Source organism: Temnothorax nylanderi, unplaced genomic scaffold (genome assembly GCF_030848795.1).
Source record: "Temnothorax nylanderi isolate EJ_2023f unplaced genomic scaffold, tnyl_v1.0 TNYL_tig0094_pilon, whole genome shotgun sequence".
Classification (NCBI taxonomy): Eukaryota; Metazoa; Arthropoda; class Insecta; order Hymenoptera; family Formicidae; genus Temnothorax; species Temnothorax nylanderi.
The window spans coordinates 142,054-168,348 of NW_027249156.1; the positions used below are offsets into that span (position 1 = coordinate 142,054).

Consider the following 26,295-nt stretch of genomic DNA (forward strand, 5'->3'; position numbering starts at 1 on the left):
ATATATCGCTGCAAAACTACACTTTTTTCTACAATTATATCATTTGCATGAATAATTGAACACGGATGATAACAGTAAAAGTGCAGTTTTAAATAAAAATCGAATATTGTCGAGTAAACGTATGTGCATGTCTCAAAACATCAGGATAATAGTAAATAATAAATTATATATTATATATTACGGCCCAAGTGAGGAGAGTGACGTCAAATGATATATAAATAACTACTAGTAAGATTATTCGTCTTTAGTAATATTTTATCAGTGAATGCAAAGCAATGCAAATAACCAATTCGCATTTACCATTACCCAGAACCAAGCATGCTAATGCTTGTAATGAAGATGGAGACTTGAGTGGAGTATGCGAAAAAAGGATGCATTATCTTCCGGCATATGCACCGTTTAATCGTTCGGATCTCTGGAACTGTATATTGAACTAAAATTAATTATTACTCTTGTTAAATAATAATATTAATAAAATAAAATTTATGTTAATTATATTCTTATAAAAGCCATTTACAATGTCAAAAGCTTTCTTTTACAATTTTAACGCGATATATCTACATATTTGTTAAATTGTATTAAGTATAAAGAATATACTTACACATCAGCACAATTCTATACACGTATTAACATATAAATTAAACATTACACGTGGAGGATTATATTTTATATCTGTGAGTCATTTACTTTACGTAAAGAAAGAATGTGCTTGTTTGCATAATTATACATTCATCCGTTGATGAGCGGGTCGATTTTAAGTTTTCTTACGCGGAAATATATTACACAAGTAGGTTTTTGTCATGCATACCTAAAGCTTGCATTATTACGTGACAGTTAAATCAAGGACGTTTTACACTTTAATGGCTAAATAAACAAATGAACTTTCCGGAATTCGCTTATTGTGCAACATTGTGTAATTGCAGAATACGCCACTCATTGCATGGAGCTTTGTAATTTAGAAACAGAAATCGAGTTTTCTTACAAATTTATTTTATTCAGCTTTTTGAACAATTTAAAAAAAGACATATATATATATATATTGTATAAAACGTCGTTTTATACGTTGTTATTAAATATTGTAAAATCTAATATATTATAATGATTGACAAATTAACAATTTGCACAAGACGGTTGTGCATGTAAAAAGGTGCCGTTTGCACGGTGATTATTGCTTCGAAAACACGCGGCAAACCAGATCCAGCGATTATCCAAAATATGAATACAAAAATATTGGGTTTCGTATGAGCGAAGAATATAATAACAGCTGTTGTCGTTTTAATAAAAATCTACATTGTCGATTTATTTAACAAACAGTTCTACACACATTATAAATTTACACTAGAGAAATATTTTGTAAATACGTATATGTACAATAATTATAAAAGCCACACGTTTTTCAACAACAGATATATGCGTGTGCTGTTCCTCTTTCTTCTAAAATCTAAAGAAAGAGAAGACTGGCAATAATCGCCATGCATCGATCGTCAATTTTCGTCTCGGCAAAATTACATCCCGTCTCTACGTTCTCTTATATAAAATCCTAAAAATTATCAAAATGAGCGCATCATTACGATAATAATACGGCCCTATCGAAAATGATACGGCTTACGTATTGCGCGCCCATTTTCATTCTACGGATAGGAACCCGGAAATAGGACCCATGGCCCAAATCTGATATTTCTTTCTCTCTGTCGCACATTACTTATACTATATTCTCTTTCTTCATTTTTTTTGCGATATGCTTTTTATTGTCGTCTTAATTTCATCTCAGACTTGTATTAATCCATTGTATACTGTAGAAGATCTAATGTACTTCAAAAGGTATAATAAAATTGCTAATCTACTTCGTTCTCTCTCTTTCGCAGTCGAAAACGCAGTTCCTTCTATCTGAAAACCGATGGCGCATTAAAATAGTACGAATTACGTGTGTCTTATACAGCGGTTTTTCTAATAGGTATGCTCTTACAAAACATCTCTTTTTTCGAAATTAGAACTCATTGTCAGTTAGAGGATGTAGATTGGGTTTCGAAGAGGTCTCTCTCATCGTACTATCTCATCGTCTCTATGTACTCTTTATAGAGAAAATTATACTTTATTATATTATTATTACAATGAACAGAGAAGATCCAATCATCTAACATTTAGGTTCATGTTCAATGTGAATTTTTTAAAATAACTTTTATATCGGCTATATATTGTAATTTATCAACTCCAACTGTGATTGAAAATCTTTTATTTTTAGTTAAATAAACATATTTCTATTCCTTTAAAAATAAAGATGGATTTATTTCCGTAAAGCTACGTTATAGTATAGTTACGTGATTATAAATATCAACTGTGTTCAAATATAAGACCAGATTTCAATATTATATTAAATTTTTATCTACAATTAAAATCTTTTTCACATTCTATTTATAGATATGCTACTCTATATTTTTTAGCTAAAGTTTACACATTTATCCAGCTGTCAAACGATTTTATCATTTATCTCGAACGACGAATGTTCTATCACACTTAAAAATTGTCCATCGTTTTAGATATTTCTACAAAACACGAAATTTATTAATTTATCAGTTTGGAATATCTTACGTTTTTGGTTGTTAATACGAAAAAGATATTGTACATTCTAAAATCGCTATAAAGAGTTGAAAATAGTGACGATGCCGCTCAGATCTAAACATACAATTTTAATCTTACTTTAATACTGCTTTTGAAAAAAATGATCTTTCGAAGTAGGCCAATGCGAAAAGTGACGTGTATAAATCTTTTTCTAAAAATAGAAAAGAGTTATTTGCAGTCTTGTCGTTTGCGTATCCTACAAAAGTGTATTTCTCTTAAGATATATCGAGATTATTGCTAATTATCGAATGTGTAAAACGCGCAAGTTAGTTTATTATCAAAAAATAGTCAAAATACATCTTCGTGTCGTATCTGCCAGCTTCGTTTTTGCTGATAAAATTTTATTTTTCCGTTTGTGACACTTTTCAAAAAATTTCGTCCTATTTCTCGTCAATGTGATAACGTGTTAATGTACATCTGAATACTCATTTTCTATTTCCGACTCTACCTTCCCTTTAATATATTAACGATTAACCGTTCCTCGGGACATTTTTAACACTAGACTAACCAATTCGAGAGTCATTATCGCACATGCTGACGAAATAGCGCGCGATGGTGTCTCGCGATCTTACTTACAGACTAGCAAGCGTGCATCACGACATTACTACACCTACGCACTTTTCTGCCTACTACTCTTAATGGATTAATCTTTTTTGTACATCATCGTGCATCATGCACTAGGAACAGACCAACGGTTTGCGGTGGAATCACGTCGATTGATCGTCACGTCTGAAGAAATCGGTCTTGCAGTTGTAATTGCAGCCAAGTGAATCATTCGTTTCGTTTGCACATCTTGGGTATTAATATGTGTATCACAAAGAAGATAATAATTCTACACGAACAAATAAATCAAACGTGTAGAATAACATATTTTTTTACAGGAAATCCTGCTTGGAAGAAAATCGATATTAAAATTGAAAATATTTCTTTTTATTTTTAAATTTATGTAACTATCAATAATATTATATAACAAATTCAACGAAGACTATCAGAATACAAAACAGATTTAACATTCTATTTAAAAAAGTATAAATAATGTTTCTAATACTTGAAATAATGTTTTACATTTGTCCTAAAATCAAACACACATCAATTTTCAAAGAAAACCGTGACGTGACGTTCGATCAACGTTATCCCGCGAAACGCAGTATCTTACAGATCGTTTTCTTATAGCAGAAGTCTCAGGCACGCGTTTGTACGGGCCGCAAACGGACTCTTGATCGAAATATCCGACCAAATTCTTTATAAAATTCCGAAGAATAAGGAGATGCGATTTTGCGCTGACTCGGCGCGATCGGTTATATGCCGAGAGCACGTAACCACATATCGATACGCTCAGATAAAAATCCTTGTGCGCGAACGTAAACTTCTTCGTCCATGTCCAGGTGATGTGAACTCGTGTCTGCGGCCCACGTGACTATAACGAGACCACTGTCTTACGGCGATAATCCGATCGAGCGAATAAGCACGTAATAACTGAGGCGTACGGTTCCCACTTGTCATTCACAAAACACGATGGTTTGTGTATTTTATATACACAATATACATATATATAGGGTATACAGGGTATACGTACGACCACAGGAAATCGCGTACGCTATTCTAGAAAACCGTCCCGCAGTTGTAAAGTTCGCAAAAAGCTACGCGCGTACGGCCGATGCGGCACTGATTTACATAAAATAATCAGGAAAAAAGAGCAAACACCATCCGTTCGTCGTTAAACGTTCAGATTGGAATTCTTAGAGGCCGGTAACATGATAAATACTTGGTTTTAATTCTGCTATGCATATATAATTATAAGACAAACCGTAAAAATTTGTCAAAGACAGTCAAAGATCTTCTGTTTCGAAACTGATACACGTAATTTTGTTTTAGACCTCACGTTTGATAGACGTAATAATTTTTACACCAATCTAATACAACGGTCTATCTTGCTGCGAGTAACGCTGATCTTGCGTGACTTCTCGCGCGAGAATAATGATAAGTTATCGAGAGCACGCGATATGAAATCACTTTTCGAATTCCCCTGACCGACCGTACGCTTCGCGCCTTGTCAACCGCGCACGACGCGCGTAATACTAATTTGACTACCATTAAGAAAATGATAAATGAAAGTTTGATCACGCGAAGACTTCCGTGGACGTCTTCGTCGTTATCGTCATTCGTCTTCGTCATCGTCATCGTCGTCATTATTGTCACAGTTGTCGTGCTACCGACAGGAAGGACGCGGGGTTAGAGATTCGTTAGAAACGCCCGTCCCGAACCCGGTAGCCTGTCTGTATGACAGCGTCGCGTCGTCCAGCACGCTGTCATACGTGGTACTCGCCGCCCGACGGGCGTCGGGCGACGAGCGGTATTCGCGAGCGGTCTTCGCGGGCCGCTCCTCACGCCGGACCCGGCGCATCATTTGCCTTCCAGGATCTCTTGGATACTGACATACGTGCCGGTGAGGAAGCCCAACACGCCGAAAGAGATGATGGCGATATTCTTCCACAGCCGCCAGTTCCACTTGCCGAGGCCGTTCTCCTGCTCCCAGACGGTCACCAGCTCGATCACCGACGGGAACATGAGGCCCAACGTCGACAGGCACACAGCCCCAACGAGGGAGATGAACGGGCCCAAATTGGGAATCGCAATTGCCACGCAAACAGTGAAGATCACCAATATGATACGGAGGAGATACTCGCCGAGCAGTCGGCGGGAGCCGAAGTATTGCTTGGCGTTCTTCCAAATGATCTCCATAGGCACGTAGAACTGAAGCCCGTAAGTTAGAAAGATCGCGATGGCGATCATCACCTTGGCCGATTGGGCAAGCACCTGATCCTGTGGGGGATTGAGCGTGATGGAAGCCTTCGTGATCTCGCCGTACTTCCAGTAGCCGAAGAAACCCACGGTGCTGTACAGTAACACGACGCAGAACATACCGGTGTTGAGGACACCCGGGCAACCGATGAAATGCGACGGTGTTTTCATATTGTTTTCTAACGGCATTACCTAGAAATAGATTACGAATTTTGACGATTGACCCTTGCGACGAGCGAATAAAAAAATTATTCTAAAAAATTTTAGAAAAGATATAAAAAAACAGCGATATTTATGGAACGTCGAAGCCAGCAATTATTTATTCTAGCTATTTCATACTATGAAATCATTAAGATTAATTAATAATTAAAAGATTTTCGAGATATTATGTGCGCAAGATAGATATTATCAGCATTATACATATACATAGCGAGTAAAAGGAAATGAAGAAATATACATGGAATTGAAAACAAAAGAATGCACATAAAAATTCAAAATTTGTTTTTATCTTAACGATGCAGGATGAGTAAAAAATAAAACACATGTAAATGTTTCTTTTAGATTTAGACGAGAAAATATATGAAATTTAATTTAAATATAGTTTGTAATATTTTCTTTTCTTTAGGTTTAAAAAAATTATATAATTTTTTACTTTAATATTTAAACAATTCTCTGGTGATTTAAAAAGTCATAATCGTTTTATCCCGCGCGAAAAATTTCTTATAGACATCGCCGCGAGAGTTATGGAATGGTAATGTGATTTTTTTGTTATCAAGTTGACACGCGTCGCGAATGTCCGAAACATTCCATGACGCACAGACCAGGGCGTGCCATTTGATTTACGCGTGTCGATACTCTGAACAATCGAACATGACCGTTAAGTGTCCGGACGTGTCTAGCAACTGAATGCAAAGTTATTTCTGATGCTAGTGTCGTAATATCTATCTTCGCGGTGATCGCACTGCGAGTCGTACTCTAATCAAAGAGATTTAAAGTCAGATTTTACTGTAACTTTTATCAGTAAGTTTCTTTTAATAGCTATAAACGTCATATCGATCGATAAGCTTGAAAAATTTCTGCTATAAATTACAAAGTACAAATTTTAATATTTTATTCGCATCCAATGTTACTTACAATTTCTCTAGAGCGGTATAGCGATATAAAAAATGATTTACGTACAACGCCGATTCCCTCGAGGGCGAAGATGGCAGTGCCGAAGAAAAGGGGCAGCTGGGACCAGCTGGAGAAATTCGGAACGTCGCTGATAGTGGGCAGATCGCAGAAAATGTAATAGAAGGTGATGCCCATGCCGGTGGCGATCAACACGTTCGCCACCATCGAGAACGGCGCGAGGTATTTGAGATTCCTCACGAGATTAAAGATGATGAGCAGCGGTAGCAACGCGGCCATGTACATTCGCAGATCCTTGTCCGTTTGCGTGTAATAGTCCACGACCTCCTTGAGATTGGTTGAGATAAAGACGATATACACGCAGCAGCAACCAAGCAGATCGATCACCAAGAACGAATTAATCGTCGCCCTGAAATTGCATTGAATGATATTATTATCGAGTCTTCGTACAATAAATTGCAGAAAAAAGTCTGCGGGACTTTATGTTTCTTAAATGACCCTGGAGATAAAATGCAAATGTAACGTCTCTCCGTGAATAAAACTCACTTGGCGAGTCTGGCGTATTTCTGAACGGGTTCGGGCCCCACCAGGAAGGCCGCCTCGGCCACGTCAGCGAAGCCCAGACTAGGTGTCTGCAGCCGCCTGCACAAGACATGGGCGGACTTGACCAAGATGTGGACGCAGTAGGTGCAGACCGCGCCGATGAAGAAGGTGGCGAAGAGGCCGAAGGCGAGGCCGGCGTTGCGGAAGGCCATCGGCATCGCGAGGATGCCCGTGCCCAAGCTCCCCTTAAGCAGATGTATGAGCGTGTCGAGGTCCGAGGTGGGATGGGCGAGCTTGCGATGTTCGAACGGATCGTAAAGGGCGGCCTCCTCGTCGGTCGGTCGCTCCACGAGCGGCAAGGTCGAGCCGTTCGTGACCGTAATCGGCACGTCATTTTTCTCGCACTTGTATCTGCAAAACCGGCGGCGTTAGCATACTGCAGCGTAATCGCTGCCAAACGATTTCCGTGAATGGGACGTAAATTATGTATATACAGGGTGTCCCCGCAAGAACGTTGCCGCTTCTTTCATCTACGAACTGTTCGACCGGTTTCGGTCGTCAAAAGCTCGAGCAAGATTATAGAGCCGGGGAAAGAAACCGATATATGTCTAATTGAATTCCCGTTGAGGGAAGACACCTTAAAATGTACGTAGATAAAAAAGGAACGGCAGGGTGGGGCGGGGCGGGGGAGGGGGGAGGTTCTGCGATGTCCCATACGTACATCTTATATATACATATATATTTATCTTGCGCGCGGGATATAAAAGTGTTACGTGGGACCTGGTTTCTGTTTTACACGGTACGGCGTTTTCCTCGTGTCCGCGATTTCCATCGCGACTGATGATGCGAAGGGGGAATATAATGAGAGAGCGTGCTGTAGGTAGGAGGATTCTCTTTCTCGCGCGCTCGCATGCCGAGGGAGACGGAGAGCGGAGCAGCGGAGCAGCGGAGGCGCAGACAGGGCGCGAGACGCATGCATGCGAGAGGAGTATCGCCGCGGCGCGGCGGCAGGGATTTCGGCGTCATTAACGACGGTGATTTCATCCGCGAGGAGATGAGAGCTTTTTGCGTTACCCTCGCTATTAGGTCGTTATTGCGAGTCCCTGCATCAAAAGCGTTCCTCGATCAAGCCGAACGGCATTCGATGCATCGCGCGCAGAATGCGATATGCGATATTAATGCGCAAAGCCGGCAGAAAAAAAGACGCGTTACAGAGGAAGTCTCGAAACTTGAGATATGTCCAATTTATTGTTTCTTGTAAATATTACTCCGATTAATCGAATCCTAGAAAATAAAACTTGACTGTTGGATTTGACTTGGATCTTTAATTATATATTGAACTACTTGTGATCATATCCTTAATTCTCTCCGCTAATATCGAATTTATATCGAGTTTTAAAAAGAAGAGCGTTTTCTCGAATTGGAATCCCACGTTCAAATTGATACTCGTGTTTTAGAAATAATTTGAGAAAACAAAATATTTTTGTATTTTTTAAGTTTCTGTAGGCGTGAAAATAAAGATTGTTATTAAGTGGTCGAATAAATAGCAGACAGAGCAGAAGACTCGATTTAGATCTCCACATTGGACAAACCTCACACTCTCCGTACGTTTAAATAATGCGAATGTTCTGCGAACACTTAATCCGTTCGTTGAATTTTTCAAACAATCGTTTCTCCTTCTGCTTCCCACTCTCCGTCCGTTCGCACCGAGAGAAGATTATGAGTGAAACAATCGTAAGTTAAAGCGCGTCGGAACACGCGTTGCGAATCGGTTACTTAGAATTTCGCGAATCCGTCGAAATTCTGTATATTTTTATCTGTTTTTACGAGTCGATTTGTATTCGAGGAATTGCAAAAGCATGAGTTTGTCACGATATTTAAAGTTACCATGTCGAAAGTACGATGAGTACTTTAAAAGCAAGAAAACGGCGCGGCGTACGTGTTTAATCAATTGTTTCGCTCGTAATATTTTAGTGTTCTCTTTCAGTGCTATATATTTTTTTCAACATATTTTTTTCAACATATCTATTCTCTCGGCACGTCTACTCGTTCACCAGACCTCCCTGGAATACGCGCGGAAAAGGAAGCGTATAGCGTGAGCCGTCGTTTCGTCGCCGACGCAAACGATGCGTGAAATTCGAATCGCATGACTCATTGTCGAAAGTGAGATTCTTTGCACGCGACTTGTTTTTTCTTTTTAGCGAAATTTCATTGAGTTCGAATTGGACGCCTCGGATCGCGATCGTTGTCGCTTGGAATTTCAAGCGAGACTTTGCAAAGTGATATCGTTTTGTTATTGAAATTTCACGGCGATAATAGCGCTGCCGAATGCTGAAGCCGCGCATTCCGCGTGGTCACGCGTGTAAACGACGGCTCGCGTTACCCATCCCCTTTCCCCTCGTTCGCAAACACCCAGATAACATCCTGAAAAGTCGGACCGCAGCAGGTGGATCAGCGGATGGATTCTGAGGGAGGAGAGGGCGGGAGCGCGACGCGTCGGCATGTTAACAATTAACGGTTAATGAGACATGCAGCACATCCTCGCTCTCGTAAATAGCGTCCCGTAAGTCACGAGGAATTTTCTCTCTGCAATCTGCGACCGATCGAAAACGCGAGTGATTCGCACGACGCGAGCAATTCGTTCTGTATTCTGTATGCAAATATGATGTATGTATGCGCACGTGTCGGCTCTGGGTGCGTGTGTGTGTGCGTGTGTACGCGCGCGTGTCACGTGCGTATATGAGCAGAGAGAGAAAGAGTGGGGGTAACGTTCGTGTATGTTAGGTTTGTTAAAAAAAAAAAAATTAGAAGACGGTATAGGTGTTTAGGTATTATAGGTACCCATGTCTTTTAGGTGCGGTAGTTTCTCTCCCGTGGTCGTGCGAAACTTTCTGTCGAGAAAGCCCCCGCGGATTAGAGTCTGTGTGTGTCCCGGAACAGTCGTCACGTGTTACAACGTGGACCGTAGGGGGGTTTTTTCAACGCGCCGCGTTTACAGGCGAAACATACATACAGAGGGGCAGCCGCAAACCACCGCACTGCATCACCGCGACGCCCAGCGCCACGACGCAGTACGACGACTAACAAGCCTCCTGCCTCCTTTTTGCCTGCCGAGCCTTTCGCACTTGGCCGAGCGTTTATTTCGTTTTTTTTTTCTTTTTGTTTTGTTTTTTTGTTTTATTTCGCTTTTACGCACGTCGATATAGATCTATCACCGAATATCGATATGCCAATACGTCTCGGCTCTCGGCCACGGATTTTGCAACCGTCCGAAGATATTTTTGTGTATCGCGTCCAAGTCGGCGTCGCGTCGCGTCGTCGTCGTTTTCGTGCAAGTTTTCATCGAGCTAAAGCGTCAAGGAAAAGCGTCGATCCGACGGTGTCGCATTTTCTTATTTTTGTTTCTCAACGATAGTATCTTTTTTTTTGTTCTCTTTTCGTTATTCGCAGAGCACTTTCATAGAGCCCGAATCTACGCCCGGAGTTTATACGCTAGTCTGGAATCATATAAATGCACATATTATACAGTAAAGACAAATCCTTTATCCTCTGGGAAGATATTTCGCTTTGCATACCGCATGACCTCTACACGAAGCATTCTCGATCAGCGACGTGGGGAGAACCGTAACGATTCTCCTTCTGTTGCCGTTTTTCCGCGAGTGAGAGCACCGTGTCGCTCGACGCAAATTATAAGGTATGAATGCACGCGACGCGCAAATTGATCTGGTTAATCTGGCATAATGGATTTTTCTTCTTACCGAATGATTTCTCGCGAGTGCCGTTCGCTTAATTATTTTATAATAGCTCCATTATCGCGCTAAAGAGCGCGACTACGATTTAATATATTCCATTAAACGTCACAACTTTCGCGATTGTCAGAAAAATTGGACGCGAGATCTTCGATCGCGATTTAATCGGCCTGAGAATTTAACCGTTTATTTTTAATATCTCGAATGAGGTGTAATTGGGTCATTCTGCGTAAGTTATATTACGTTCGTCGCACGTGTAACTTCGACGCTCGAAAGTCGCAAATGGCAGCGAAGCGATCCCGAGAAGAGAGTACGGGAATTAAATGGAATTAGAAATCAGTCAGCCTTGGCGAGCAATTGACCGTACGGATATTCCGTTTAGTGAAATTAGAACAGCGCGAGTCCGCGGCACACCGAGAATAATGCAGGAAATCCGGGATAATGCATAAATGCATAAGCGCGAAGGTGTCAAAGATCAGCCTACCGCACAATTACATGCGACCGCGCAAACTGCTTGAAGGTCACGAGAATTCGCACGTGCGAGGAGACGGTGGTTGCGTAAACGGGTTTCGACGAGTGACGAGGTAAAAACGGCAGCAGAGAGGAGTCTCGTCTCGAGCGCAAAGGATCCAAAGATTTCGTTACGGCCGTGCCGCTAAATCGGTCGACGAAGGAAGCGAATCGTCTGCATCAACGTTTTTATCGCCGCTTTTCTCATTCGTCGATTATCACATTTTACGCAGAAAAACAAAAGACAGATCTCTTAACCATTAAGGAAGCTATCGATGACCATTGTCTCATTTTAAAAACTTTATTGCGCGTGAAAAGTATTTATATAGATCGAACAATGAATAGTCTTCGTTTAAATTTATATAGGTATGTATATCCAAATTCGATTATATTAATATAAAATTATATATTGTAATATAGTAATCTGATTGATATAAAGAGGAAGCAACGTTTAGGCAAAATTCCTTATATCACAGCCTTTATTTGCATATTATGACCTTGTGCGTAATACTGAGAGAGAGAGAGAAACCTTTTGATTATTCGTTCGTTGTTTATCTGCCAAGTCGAGATAAGATCTTATTATAGACATATTGCTAATGTTCATCAGCCGCTTGCTTATTCATACGATGAAAGAGAAACCATTCTTTTATATTATTCGCAAGATGACAGTGATGAAACGATTCGCGGACCATAAATTCGGCATTAGTTTTAACCCTCAAGCTATCGCTTTTTCCTCGTTATCAATTTGGCGAACCATTAAAAGATAATAAATTATGCTTTAAATCTTGATTAAAATTAAAACGAAGCAAAAATAAAGAAAAAGAAATATTATTAATAATGTAAATAGAAAAAAGGGCGACGTATATTCATATGTAAAAAGAAGATATTTTTTTGGACATTGCTTAGATAACGATCTCATGGATCGACCGTCTTGAGGGTTAACGAGGCCTCGTACGTTCTCGATTAAATGAATTTCTCGTTCGCACGACGTGAAAGAACATGACACAGTAAGCAGGTATACATATCCGTACGCAACACAAACGAGCAACTTCGCAGTCGTCCAAGATTCAGCAGGCGGCGGCCGTCAAGCATCCCTGGTGCCAGCTACGCTACGAATTCTACGTCAGCGATCAGGCGGTATGCACGATTAGTACCAACAATTAGAATAATTTAAAAACAACGGAACCAAAAAAACAAACAGAACAGGGGAATGAGTAGGTCAATTAAAATATATAACCATAGTAATATATAGTATAGCACAAGAGCAGAATGGAATGTATAGAATACACATATTAACGGGGAAAAAAAATAAGTCGTGAATGCACAATATATGATCCTCGGGTTTTTCTTCTCACTCACGTTTGCTCGAGCATTTGGGTTTGGCAAGAAAGCAATGGTGATGATTGGTCGTGGTAGCAGATAATGAACGCGCTCAACTATCGATTGAGCCGTTCATTCGCGTTGATCTATAGCGGAGTTTTAGAGACTTACTTGACAAGCACCACGTCTGAGAGTTCGGTTTTCACCCCCTGCTTCTTCGGCTCGTATTCCGCTATCATTGGACGCATTGGCGTTCTCTGTAACAGAAACGGGAGGGGACGAGATGAAACGAATGAATTACCTTCACTCAACGAATTGGCCGCACGACGGACGATCAGCTCGTCGTCACGAGCTCGTGATGTGCGGCGCGCGGATTAATCAAGTGGGGTCGAAATAAGCGCGCGTTATCGGCGAACGTACGCGACGTGCGCTTTCGAATGCCATGCACCGGGACCGCCGCGCCCGCGCCCGCGCCCGCGCCGGGACGACGATGACGATGACCCGCTGTTCGTAATTGTCTCTTTTGGAGGGGAGTAGATATTGGGACAGGTCAGTTTTGCAACCGCTGAAATTATTACGCGACCTCGCGTCATCTGTGTTGAGTCGCATATATACGATGTTTATTGGCGCGTTTTACCGAACGGTTTTCCGGGTTTTACGATTTATCCTAATTGTCGACTCGACGTAACAGCGGCGACTCTTTAATAAATCGGCAAACGCTCTTGACGCGTCATTCGCGCGTGATGTGTCGCGAGGAAATTAACTCGTTAGCCAACGTGCAAATTAAAAAAAAAAAAATACGCGGTAAAGGATCGAATTTCAGCGGTGAATTAGTAAATTAATTGCGAAAATTTATGTCTATTAAGCTGGTTGCGTTTCCCTTTGCGCTTCGCCGTCGTAAACGATATTTTTATTCCTCGTTTAATAAATTACCTTGATCATTAACCAACATAATTCGTATAATTTGTATTCACCTTAATATGGGGACGATCGTTCGTCGTCACCACCGACAGCGAGCTCATTTCCACGTCGTGGGAGCTGTCGGTGTTCCCCATTTTCGTTCTCGCCTTTTCTTTCACCCTTCGAATATGTGGCACGTATTAATCCCGATAACGCTCGAGACTTCGTAGAAGGGAAGGGATGTCATTCGCACCACATGTTATCCATCGGCATTATTTGGAGTTCACGTCAACACCCGGCCGTTCGCCCTAATCTCGATCGCGATCTCCGGCCCGAGGAACGTGATGAAGGAATAATCAGACCACGAGGAGCGGGAACGTCGACGCGCTCGCGCTCGCACGGTACCACTTTGAGAAAAATTTCCTGCCTCTCGGAGAACAACGTTTTTCCGCGGATGATCGCGGTAGCATCACGTCATCCACGTTCGGATCCGCGTTTCACATTCGCGTCCGTTTTCGCGGGTCGAAGAGGCGCGCGACGAGGCGAGGACGAGGAATCTATCTTGAGACACTCTGCCTACACGCGCGGCGCGGCGCGGGCGCGTCCTAAGAGGAACGCGAGTGCAAAAACGGGCGTCGCGACGACCGAGTGTCCACGTTATATGCCGACGGACAAACTAAACCGCGTGGTCCTCTGCGTTCTGGACGCTCTATCCGCGAGCGGGGATAGAGCGTCCGCTATCCGGAGCCCGCTCTATGTACGGCGCCGTGTGCGGCGTAGAAAAGCGCGGTTACCGCTGCCAAATCTCTCGGCGACGTCCGCCGAGGACGGGCTCTTTATATACCGCACGGATACGAAAATAGGAAGAGCAAACCGACGTGCGGTCGCGGCTCACGTGAGCCGCGCGTAAATGCCGGCCATCTGACCGCTAACCAGGTTTAACCAGGATCCTGTTTGAACGGGACGTGACAGACGGGAGACCGTCGAATCGTCAACCACCTCCGCGGTTTGGCTCGCGAATTAGAGGGTACACGACACACGACGCTCGTTTCGTCGATTCGTCGCGCGATATGAAAAGTGGAAAATTCGCGGCGCAAATTCAATGTGTGCCAAATACGAGCACAATATAAATCGAGAGGGAAAAAGAGAATTTTATTTTCGCACCATCGCGCGATTATGTCACTTCTAGATATGTGTAACCGCGGGGCAATCGTACATAAATCTGTCATCCCCAATTTACATCGAATTCCAGAAACCCTGCGACATTGTTTTCGTCGTCCTGTGAAAATTAAGTATTTTTCAGAGCCAATGTTCACGCTCCGAAAATAGATGCGTCTTCGATATTTCCATGAGACGAATCTCGTCGCTTCGCCTTAGAATCATTATGACGATTTAGGCCGGGGTCGATAGAGCGAACGCGCGCAAACAACGCGAACCTGAGTGCCGTTTAGAGTACGTCTGAAAATTTACTAAGTTGAGTCTAAAAATGTCAATGATACGACAAACGCGATTTACCTATCAATACGGGTGAATTGTTGATCAAGCACAAAAATACTCATCTCGAGTCTTTACGAATATATTTTTTACGCTGTCAAGCGTTAACCACCGAATACGTCACCATTACGTAAACCAATATTGTGTCTTCGTTGTGTTTGAGCCAATGTATAGGGTGTCTCAGGTTTCGCGCGACGATAGCTAACGGCAGACTTCTGAGATCATCTCGAGATGAAAGTCCCAATACCGAAATATCGACGCTATAATAATCTTTAAATAAACGGCCGTTGGTATTTAAAGTTCACCAATCAAATTAGTCGAAATGCGTTACGATTTCGTGTTGTCGAAAGTCAAGTCAATAAGTCAATATATGTCTACGGTGCTTATTATTTCGGGTGCTTGAGAAGTGTCGCCGCGAGGCACGAGTGACGAGATACGCATCCGTAACGGCGCGGCGCGGCGCGGGCGCCTACGCGTAACATATCCCGCCGCGCGCCGTGTGTTCCGGTCACGGTGAACGTCTACCTACAAAATCCGGCCGTCTCGGCGGCGACGCGCCCGCAAACCCGCAAACGTGAGGCGGCGAGGAGACCCGGTTCCCGCGGCGTTCTTTCCAATTACACGGCTCCGCGTATAAGGTCGGCCTCGTGTACGAATTCGATGTCTATTTTTGCCTCGCGGCGCCTCGTCGAGGCGAAAACGAAACGACGCGAAGCGTTCTCCACGCGATGAAACAGGGAGAGATTTCTGCGCCACGCAGAAACTTTATTCCATCGCGTTCTTTCTCTCTCTCTCTCTCTCTCTCTCTCTATTTCTAATAAAAGTTGACCCGAGATGTAATCAGCGTTATCACGATTGAGATACCTTTTTATCACAGACTGCTATAGATTTAATGACTTTATAAAAGTCGAAAGTAACCTTATTAGTATCATTAGCATCATTAGCATGATTAGCATCATTGTTATCGATTTAATCATGTAGATTTACTAGAAACGGTATATCTGGTATATAAAAAAACATAAAGATAATATGATAAAAAAAAGCGCTAGTTATACTTTGCTATTGTGTAGACTGATTGTGAGTATCATCGCGAAAATTGCTAAAAATAAATTTTCGATTTTCTCGCGGCGAATATTCCTAATACGATTCTGAAGCACATGACGTTCTGTTAATGAATGAGACGCAGCCGTAACCCTAATCGCGCGATAAGCGGAAACCTCGGAAAGTAATCGCGGACGTAGGGTGGTCTAATCAGCGACGGAAAGAAGGAAGGGATAAAAGCGATATCGAAATGGGGAAGCCGAGCGGCCGAGGCCTTGAAGGCTAATCGCGCACGGTCGTTGTGTCATTAGCGGCAAAATATACATACACGGTTCCACGAGCAAACACCGGCGCGAGATAACGCACAGCTAAATTCGTGACAGTCGTTAAATGTATACTGATATTGAGCAACCGTGCAAATTGCCGTCTGTCGTCGTATTACTTTTCCGGGTATTGTTTTGCTTGCGCGTAATAAACAGCACGAAATATAGAGAGCTTTTGCGTCGTTTATTTCGAGATGAAGCTCGATCATCTTGAGAAGATTGCGCGCGAAGGATCAGAATTGTTGGATTTATTTATGGTACAAGTATCTAGGTAAAATTATTATAAGGATATTAAACTTCCCAGACTTTTTAAACTAAGATATAAAAATAGATCTCATTTTTATTATATAATATTATATTTGAGAAATAAGGCAAAAATCAAGAGACACGGTAGTGTCTCGCGCCAAGTACACGCGAAGCGAGACCGCACCGTGACTCTTTTACGCGACGCGACGAGTTGCGATTATTATTTACTTTAATCTCCTATTTTCGTTAACAATTTATTTATATTTGCTTACGTTTGTTTAATAATTTCTTATTTATTAATTTATTGAGAATTGCTGTTTTTAATTAAAACTTCCCTTGTAATATTGTGAACTAATCTAAATTTGCATACTGCCAATCGGAAGAGAACACGTTTCTACAAAATTGAAAAAAAAAACATCTGGGCGACAGATAATTAAATATGCTTCTGCGAATCAAAAAAATTATCGGTGATATCATTGAGCGAAGATATATGAATAATTTTATGGCTTTTGTAATGTAAATCATCAAAGAAATACTAAAAGCTATGATAAAAACAAAAATGATTAGTTACCGTTTTGAGTTGACAAAGATGCAAATAAATGTCAGAATAAAAATAGATTTAATTAATTCAGTATTATTAATTCGGTGCTATTTTATGTGTATAAGTATCTGGATTTATATAGCATCTGTTGCGTTAATGCATTACTGTTAATACTAGTAATTTTGTGTACGTTCTCACAAAATTAATTAATTATTTGAAGTTTTGTATCGAAAGATATCAAGGTTTCTATTTTAGTATTTTCTAACTAGCGATAAATAGAAGAAGCGCGCATATGAAATTGAAATTGATAAGTTTAACGGACCTTTGGCATTCAAGGATGAAAGTCTAGACCAATCGAACGCGAATGATGCAATTTCAATAGACATTTCGATCGCCGCTAATAACCCGTCAATTAAATCATTGAAAAAAAAAAGTTTTATCGATTCAAGTGTCAATAAAAACGGCCGTGTCCAAATATAAACTCTAACGAGCGAGTCCCGAATCATAAATCGGCGCAATGGGCTCTCTATTAAACGAAATTGCAGTGTATAGGAGGTCGCGGCTTTTGCGTTCCTTTCGGCACAAAGCATGTGACTTCAATGCCACAATAACGGCGAATTGCGAGACCCAGTCTGAATGTGTGATTGCTGCTCTCCCGACTCCCGACCCATCGCGCCGCGTGTCATCTATTTATAAAGACATACAGCATATCTCGTACATATATATATATACACTCTAATGCGAATCAGCCAGCCGTCGGCGACGGCGGCGACGAAATAACGAATTGACAAATTTGACAGCAACGTCACATCCTCATCTCGACAAACGGTGCGTTACGCACGGCTGCACCCGCGTGGGAGTCTCGCACTCTCGTTCCCGCTGCTGCCCCTGAATTATGCGCACATGTATTACATGGCAGTGCTTCTCAAATTGACGCGAGGAAGAGAATCCGAACTCTTAACTCTTACGTCCGAAGTTTTATTTTAGAAATAAGGAATTCCGTTCTTTCGTGCAAAGTAACTTTCAGTCTCTTTCTCTCTATTTATATCTATAAATGCTCTCAATTACTAATTAGTTGTATTGGATCGTAACATCAAAAAGGAACATTTATATATAAGTATCTTTTCTTTTCCTTGTGCATAATCAAGATAATTTAGACTTTTCATATATCGTGTGAATTGTAACTTGATAGAATAGATTTATAAAATCTATACAGAAAAAAAATTTCTTTTTAATTTCAGGATTAATAAGTAATTTTAATCAACTACTGTAAGACTGTTTTCATTGGAAATGTAGGATGTATGTGTGTGGGCTGTATTATATATTTATTTAACAAAAAGAAAACTTTCATCTGAATTGAATGGCTTTATACAATATATATGTGAAGAAATTAATTTATTTTGACATAAAATGTAAGCGAAAACACGTTCAACGGTTGAAAGTCTCAAGATTATAACGAATTAAAATTTCACTTAATGACCGTTTCTAATTATAATTTTATTTTAATTAAAAACAAATGGTACACACATACATCTGCATGAAACTTTCAAAAAAAGCTTCAAGTGAGAAATAACAGCGAAGAATATCTTATTAATAAAAAAATTTAGGGACCAGGCTGTTGTACAGCTGTGGTACAAGTGTAGACATACACGTGCGCGACACGTATAAATGATCGTTGAACTAGCTGGTAACAGCATTGACCTTCTTAATCTGGTTGCGTGGTTCGGCCAAATCGTGACCCGGATGAATCAGATTCGTGCAATTATGCCTGGTCACCGGAGACAATAAAGCGGCGGAAACGTTGAAAGAGTAATGAGAGATAAGAGACGTCGCCAATGATTTAAACATGATTTTGCACACTCGGGACGAGTAATTCGCGATAAGTTCTTATCTCTTCTCATCTTTTTTTTCCACATTTTTGCGTCGCCCGGATGACTAATCTCCGGCTGGTCTGGTCTGGTCCTTATATAACAACCAGCGTGAAAAGACTGCGCCCGGCTTCGAATCCCTCTCACGCGCGGACACGCGTGACGAGTTCTCCTCATACCAGCTATTCGCACAGATTGTATCGTTGCTTCATCTTGTCTCTGGTGAACGTCCAGTTTCACTGGGACACCCGGTATAGTGTCGTCGAGACGACTCGCGTGATTTCTATTCCTCGCAGACCACTGAACTCCAACGTGAGCTCAGCAACCGTACGCAACCGGCCTCGTGTTCTCGCCGCTCGGTGACCACGACACGTGCACCACTCACACGAGAAACTTAATTGCGAGCACGAAATAGATGGATTCGTATTAATACACTGACGCGTGAATCACGCCTACTCGGAATTCTCGGTACTGTTCTATAGTTACATAATTTGCCCGCTCAGCAGAGAGATCGTGTGCTGAAATTATGCTTATGACACGACTAGGTACGTTCGGTAATAGGCGTATTTAGTGCACGTAATGTGACGACATTATATCTTTTAATTTTCTATAAGACTTTGCACTTTAGATTTATCGCTTTATCGCTTAACCGAACGATAAGTATTAAACGCATCGATTCAATTGGATTCGATTGTATTCATTGCGAAGTCCTGATGTCATAGGCTTTTAATCTGCATACGATTGAGTATAATACAAAAGAATATTTATAGCACGTGTAAATGTTTACACTTTTCTTGATATAAATAGCGTACATCAAGCTGCATTTATAAAAAAAAGTAAAATTTTACAATGTTTGGTTCTATTTATAATATTTACTATATTTTAAAATTAATTTATTTATTATTATAATGCGTTCAACTTTGATGTGGCTCGTTGACTTGTTGTAATTCGTGTGGTTCGCTTTTCACTTTTTATTTAGTTATGACACATTAATTTATCTTTGTATTTATTTTTTATTTATTGTAGCAATCATATAGCCTAACTCTTTTTCCGTAATAATTTTTATTAATTAATTTATTTTATGGCTGATGAAGGCTCTATGGAGTTCTAAACGTTCCAGTAAATTTCTTTAGTAGAAGATAATAAATCACATTATATTTTATACAATAACCTCCTTATCGCTCGTTTATTGACCTATGATTGATCCATTTGCTTTGCAAATATCCTGACTTTCGTATATTATGTAAAATTTTATTAACAGAATGTAAAACGCCTTGATGTACATTAAAAAGGAACGAAAAGTAATTTAGACCTAATTATGCAGAAAGGAATAAACTTGATAATTTCTGAATTTTTTAGTCCGTTGCATAACACTGCGGAATATGTGTGCGTAATAAAACCAATTGTCAGAAATCAACTGTGCGTCAAACTTATTAGAACACAATTGCTTTAAGTTTAATCCGACGCTGTAAATTCGAAGAATTGCGCCTTAAACTGTGCAATTGTTCCGCGAGCGGAAGTTCAACAATAAGTGTGCGAAGTCGAGTTAACTGGAGCGTTCCATTAAACGTTAACGAGGAAAAAAAAGCTGTGCTTAATGCAAGGAAGCGTGAGTCTCCATAGTCAAGGTCACGCCTTGGTGCACGCCCAGAATTGACATGACGTCTCCTTGTGGTGACGGAAATTGGCGGCGCCCACGTTCATGATGGCATGGTCTTGCAATCGCCTTCGAGGAAAAAGATAGCGAAAAAGACGGCGTCAGACAGCTGAGACAGCCGATCGAAATCATCGAGATCGCCAAACAGCTGAAGAACATGGGGCATGGGGCGTACCAGACTTGCTGGAATAGCGGCGGAACCGAAGAACGGGACCAGAAAGAGGGGATGGCAAAGTATAGGAGGGAGAGAACGGAAGGAAGAAGGGGAAACGACTCGAAAGAAAGAGAGAGAGAGGAAAAAAGAGAAACAGGGAAAGATAGGAAGAGGAAAGGTGTCAGTTGAGGAAATTTCCATGACGTAGCCATGCCGCCGCCGCCGCCGCCGCCGTCGCCGCCGTGCCACTTGCCATTGCCGCTAGACGTGTCACGAAGCGACTGACCGAGCAAACTTAACAATTTTAGAGAAGGGGAAGAATCGTGCAATTTAAAACAAAACTAGTTTTTATTACGAAAGAGAGACGGCCCAGTTTGGCGATTTTTGGTGTCGGAACGGCGGGGGAAACGATACGAATAAGGAGCCCAATCGGAATGAAGACTCAAGAGGATTCGTAGAAAGGCTTGCTTGTGAATGTCGATTTCTACGAAATTCTGTTTACCATAGAGAAACCTTTCATTGGAAACAGAGGATTTTCAAGACTCGATCCAAACTTGCTGGTAACTACTTATCCCTAATACAGATTCTTATTTATTAGATTCGTGCAAACGATATACTATTTTTCTATCAAATTCTATTGTGAATAAAATTACTGAGTTATCTGAGTTTTTTAAAACAAAGATTGATGGAAGATCTCTTTCTAAATGAAAAAAGCACATTAAAACTAATAATCTTAATATCTATAACACATTTTATTTATTAATAATCTAGATTTTAATTTTATTTGACAAATGCAACAAATCTTCTTCTAATATAACTTTATATATTTGAAAACAAAAATTAAAGTATATATAGGCACCATTATTATAAAATCAATACAAAATGGAGGATTAAAACGGGCCGATTGTTACAAATAATTCAACGTTCCGGTCTATATGTCCAAAAGAATTTAAGTTAATAAAATTTTCAATAATACATAATTCTCGTTTATTATCTGCGCAATGAGAACGAGGATTAGAGCTTCGTTCTCGGATTAAAAACGCGCGATACGGGTGTTGTGCAGACGGTTTGTTCACCGCATGGCATCGATCGCCGATACAAAGTCAACGCACGGCCAGTGAGTCTCGAGGAAAACCACCTTCGTCGTCAATCGATCGGGGTCACAACAGAAACTAGACGTCCGATAAAGAGCAACGTTTTAAACGTTTATTCATTCTGAATCGAAATGAGCGAAATAGAAAAAAGAACACCGCGCCATCGATGTCCTGTTTGGCTGGCGACAATTTTGAATAAACTTTAACGAATTGAGAATATGACTTTAAGAATACGGAAAGCATGATCTTTATTATCGTCCTGTTTAAAAATAATTGTCCCATTTAAAAATAAGTGACGTTCAGAGACGGTCCACGTGTGTCGGTATGCAATCGTGGAAAGCCAAACATTATTGAAATTTTAAATAGCCGCGTTGCACGACGCGAAGGTCGGTCGAAAATATACTTTTACGCCGCGGCCGATTTTCGCGTTCGTTAAAACCACGATAAGCTAAAAAAATGTTGCGCGCTGATAAAATTATTTTGTTCTAACGCGAAGATAGCGCACTTGTGAATGAGTTTGCATAGACCGAACCCGCGACGATTTTTGGAGTACATATCACGCGCGTTATCGCGCGATTTCTCGTAAATTGTGAGGGTTTCTTTTTTCAAGACGGTGAGAAACATCCGGTGCACTTATCGTATTGTGATAATGAAACGCGAGTCGATGTAGAGTCAAAAATAAACGGCGTTGATAGATGAGTGCAATCCGAATCAAGAAATCGAAAAATGTCGATGAAACAGATAGATAAGCTGCAACAGGACACGTTTTTCAGTTCCGAAATAATTTACGATAATGGCGCATGACGCATCGCATGCTGCGCACGCATTTTATGTGTACATTAATTCAAGGAGAACGACCGCGATAATGAATTCTCGAGGAATGGCAATTTTTTTATCAGGCGTTTCACTTCACGATGATTCAGGAGGATGACTATCTGAAATATCGGGGAATTTGCAATTGATCGTTATCGCCGCGTTACTTAGTTCGCAAGAACATCTTCCTTATCTCGAGGTTAAGGAAGTCATCGATTTACCTATATTGCGTAACGTGAAAGACGAAGTTTGCATTACCGAGTTTATGTTGATAAGGCGATAAATGATAACGTTCGAATCGGCCCAGAATTCCAGTTTGTCCAGTAGTGTCGTAACCGTCTTGAAGCAATTTTTACTTTAAAGTAAAAAAACGAAGAATGCTCTAACCTTCTTTATTTTAAAGTAAAAATTGCTTCAAGATGGTAATCAATTATCTTAATTAATTGGGGTGTATCACATTTATTTATAAATGTGATACACATTTAATACATTTAATGTTTTATCAATTTATATTCTTCAATTAAATTTATGTTTAAAAAATGTTGAAATAATCTCGTTAGATATCATTCCGTAAATTCCAACAAATCATAATGCGACACGATTAATTTGCATAAAATCAACGAATGCAACGTAAAGGAAAGGAATGCGAAATAATCGCGGAGAACAATATGACGACGGGCTTGCCGACGATTCGCATAAATGCGCTCACCTAATTACACAATTGCCGTCTACATATGCAAAATACATATGCGTAATCGTCCGTGACGTCCCAAATTGCGCGTATCCGTAATGAAACGCATTACTCGGAATCAAATCCCCCCGCGTGATTCGTTTTTATCAACTTCACGTGGCACACGATTTAAACTCGCCCTCGCGGCAACATTTTGGACAGTCGTAGCTGTAGTCGGAGTACATTATTTTTTTTTCTTATTTCTCCTTCGACCGCACATATCTATTACGTTTCAAGTACAAAAAATGTACGAAAGCGTAGGTACAAAAGTAGGTTGAACAGACTTATTGCTGATATATCGCGCGCGCAAATGTCAGTGACGTTTCGCGGACTGTATTACGCGCGACCGTGCCATGTGGCGATTGCATACGCGCGATAAGAACCGCGTATATGTCAATGCCGCGAAATATCTAAGCAACTTTTCCACTGTCCTTTAGAATTAGCAATTAAAATTCGAATACCGCGAGCGGCGCGCGATTTTACGGTGATTTAACGGAGCTGGAAATGCTGGAATGAAGACTCGAGAGACGCGAAAAAGAATCGTAGAATCGCAAGAAAATTAAGTATATTCTTTTAAAAGACACTGTTTTAAATACCATTTATCGAAAGCGACTGTAAAAATTATATCCTATTTAGATATTATTACTTGCCTTGAATGTTCTTGTAAATCTGAAGTAATTTAATCTCGACACGTGAATTTTTTTCAAAGAGAAATAAACTTCTGGGAATATAGCGTCTCTAAAAATATATCCTTTTCGTGCTATCTTTGCTTATAAAATCAATAAACCCAACGTGCCGCGATATGCGGTATCTCGATATATACTTTGATAGCAAACGTAAATTTTTACTCGGCATAGAATTTATCAGTTGCACGGCACTATTACGCGTATCTCGGATTCGATTGACAGAAGATAAATTACAAATTTGGTAATAATTAAGCATTGGATGATCAATTATTTAATAAGTCATATATCGAGCACTCACCTGAATTCTGCCGCCATGTATCGGTATTCCGAGACTCTTCGTGTTGTGCGACATTGTTGAGTTCGGCGTGCTCCGGTCGCTCTGGTCTCAGAAGACTGTCTACTGTCTAGCTCCGAGTATGCAACAGACACGTATATAAATATGCGTGTATAGCTGTATATATTTATGTGTATACGATTCCTTCTGCTCCTCTTTTTCTCTGTCTCTCTCTCTCCCCCTCTCCGTGCGGCGTCCGATACGGCGCGGCGTCGAGATGAAGAAACGCGGATCCGCTCCGAAATTCGAGCCCGCTAGCAATGGGGGAAGTCGGTGTATTCCCGCGTGTGAGTACGCACGCACGTGTACGTGAATTCAGACGATTGGATGAGGGAAATTTGTGTCGCGCCGCGTGCGCTTATCTGTATCGCGGTGCGTCTGGCCTCGTGGGTGCACGATATAATGGCAAGGGCTCGGCTTCTCGGACGAGCGCGGATGTCGCACTGATCTTTCGTCCCTCTTTTAGTCTTTTCACGTCAGCTTCCCTCCGGTGGGTGCCGCGAGTCGCGAGTCGCGAGATCGCGATCGGTATACGTTGCGTGTGGAAGTCGCCCCGCGGTGGGAGCAACGGTTAACGGGAGGGTGGGAGCAGTTGGTTCGCGAATACGGAGGAGAGGGAGGAATACGGAGGAATCGGCGAGGTAATATCGGAGGGACACGTCTATAGAAGAGCCCAAATCTCTGGAAAGAAACACGCGATCTCACCCCTTTCTCTATCGAGCAGCGAGGGTGCCGGGAAATATCGATCGAGACTGCTCGAGGAAGAATTTTCGATTAGTAATTTACGATTTCGAATGCTCGAATAGGATCCCGAAGTAAGCCGCGTTATTTCGTCCGGCGGATCGCGTGCGGTTCGGCGAACAGACTCGCACAAGAATGACGGTGCGCGATACGGAAAGCCGCCTCGCAGTAGTCGCAGTTTCTCCGGGTCTCCCACTCCTTCGAACGGCATACCCTCTTCGTCCCTTTCGATGCGGTTTGCCCCTCCCTAAGACGAGGACGCTTATAGCAACCTCTTCGTCCGACGCGACGTCCGACTAGACTCGCTCCAAGGCTCCCCTCCTCGCAAAGACGCGCGCGGTTCCGTCCAACTCCATCGCACCCCTTCGTAATTGGTCTTCAACAACACCTTGTCATTCTATATCGTATTTTTCTATATCGCATTCAAGAGTCTCAGCTTCGTCATATTTATCGTGTTATTTTTTTTAGACAATATTACTTAATCTATATCTTTTTAGATAATTCGAGCCAATATATATAAAGAAAAAAATATATGGGCATTTTCACGTCAATCGGACGAAATATGACCTCGTATTTTTTAAATTGATCGACACTTTTTTCACATGACATAATTATTAATTAACATTATACAAATGACATTTTTGTCATGAACATTACGATTTAAAAATTGCGCAGTATTTCTGGTAAAGTAAATCGTTACCGCAAAACTTACTGTTAATTTTCCCGTCCGTTCCGAAGGACTGGAATTTTCCGTAACAAGTGTTCTAATCTTTTTTACCGGAAAATTTCCATTCTCTTTCTCTCCCTCTCTCTCTCTCAGACTTTCGACGCTCTATGGTAAGTCTCTCGGTCTTTAAGTCTGTAAGTGATCTTAGTTATTTGTAAGATTGTGTTTGTTTCAGAATACTTTTGCCCCGTATATTATATATTATACTTATATTGCTAAAATTGTAATTTTGTTGACCTCTATACAAAAAATGAAAAGGTAAAATGGCATGA

At 41.1% G+C, this 26,295-nt stretch overlaps 1 protein-coding gene across 5 annotated transcripts; it reads right to left on the minus strand.

The window, feature by feature from the left end:
* Positions 1-968: 968 nt before the first annotated feature.
* Positions 969-25,431, minus strand: LOC139775184 (proton-coupled amino acid transporter-like protein pathetic). Of its 5 annotated transcripts, XM_071710998.1 has the most exons (6): positions 24,520-24,540; positions 12,846-12,931; positions 10,105-10,592; positions 7,099-7,506; positions 6,601-6,961; positions 969-5,613 (listed from the first exon to the last, which is right to left on the minus strand). In XM_071710998.1, exons 3-6 carry the CDS (start codon positions 10,137-10,139, stop codon positions 5,023-5,025), a joined length of 1,395 nt encoding a protein of 464 aa, XP_071567099.1. In that variant the 5' UTR covers positions 10,140-10,592; positions 12,846-12,931; positions 24,520-24,540; the 3' UTR covers positions 969-5,022. The 5 variants fall into 5 exon arrangements, with proteins under 5 accessions (XP_071567099.1, XP_071567097.1, XP_071567096.1 ...); XM_071710996.1 differs by lacking the exon at positions 10,105-10,592 and having other exon boundaries at positions 24,520-25,431; XM_071710995.1 differs by lacking the exons at positions 10,105-10,592; positions 24,520-24,540 and adding an exon at positions 13,649-14,342.
* Positions 25,432-26,295: the final 864 nt, after the last annotated feature.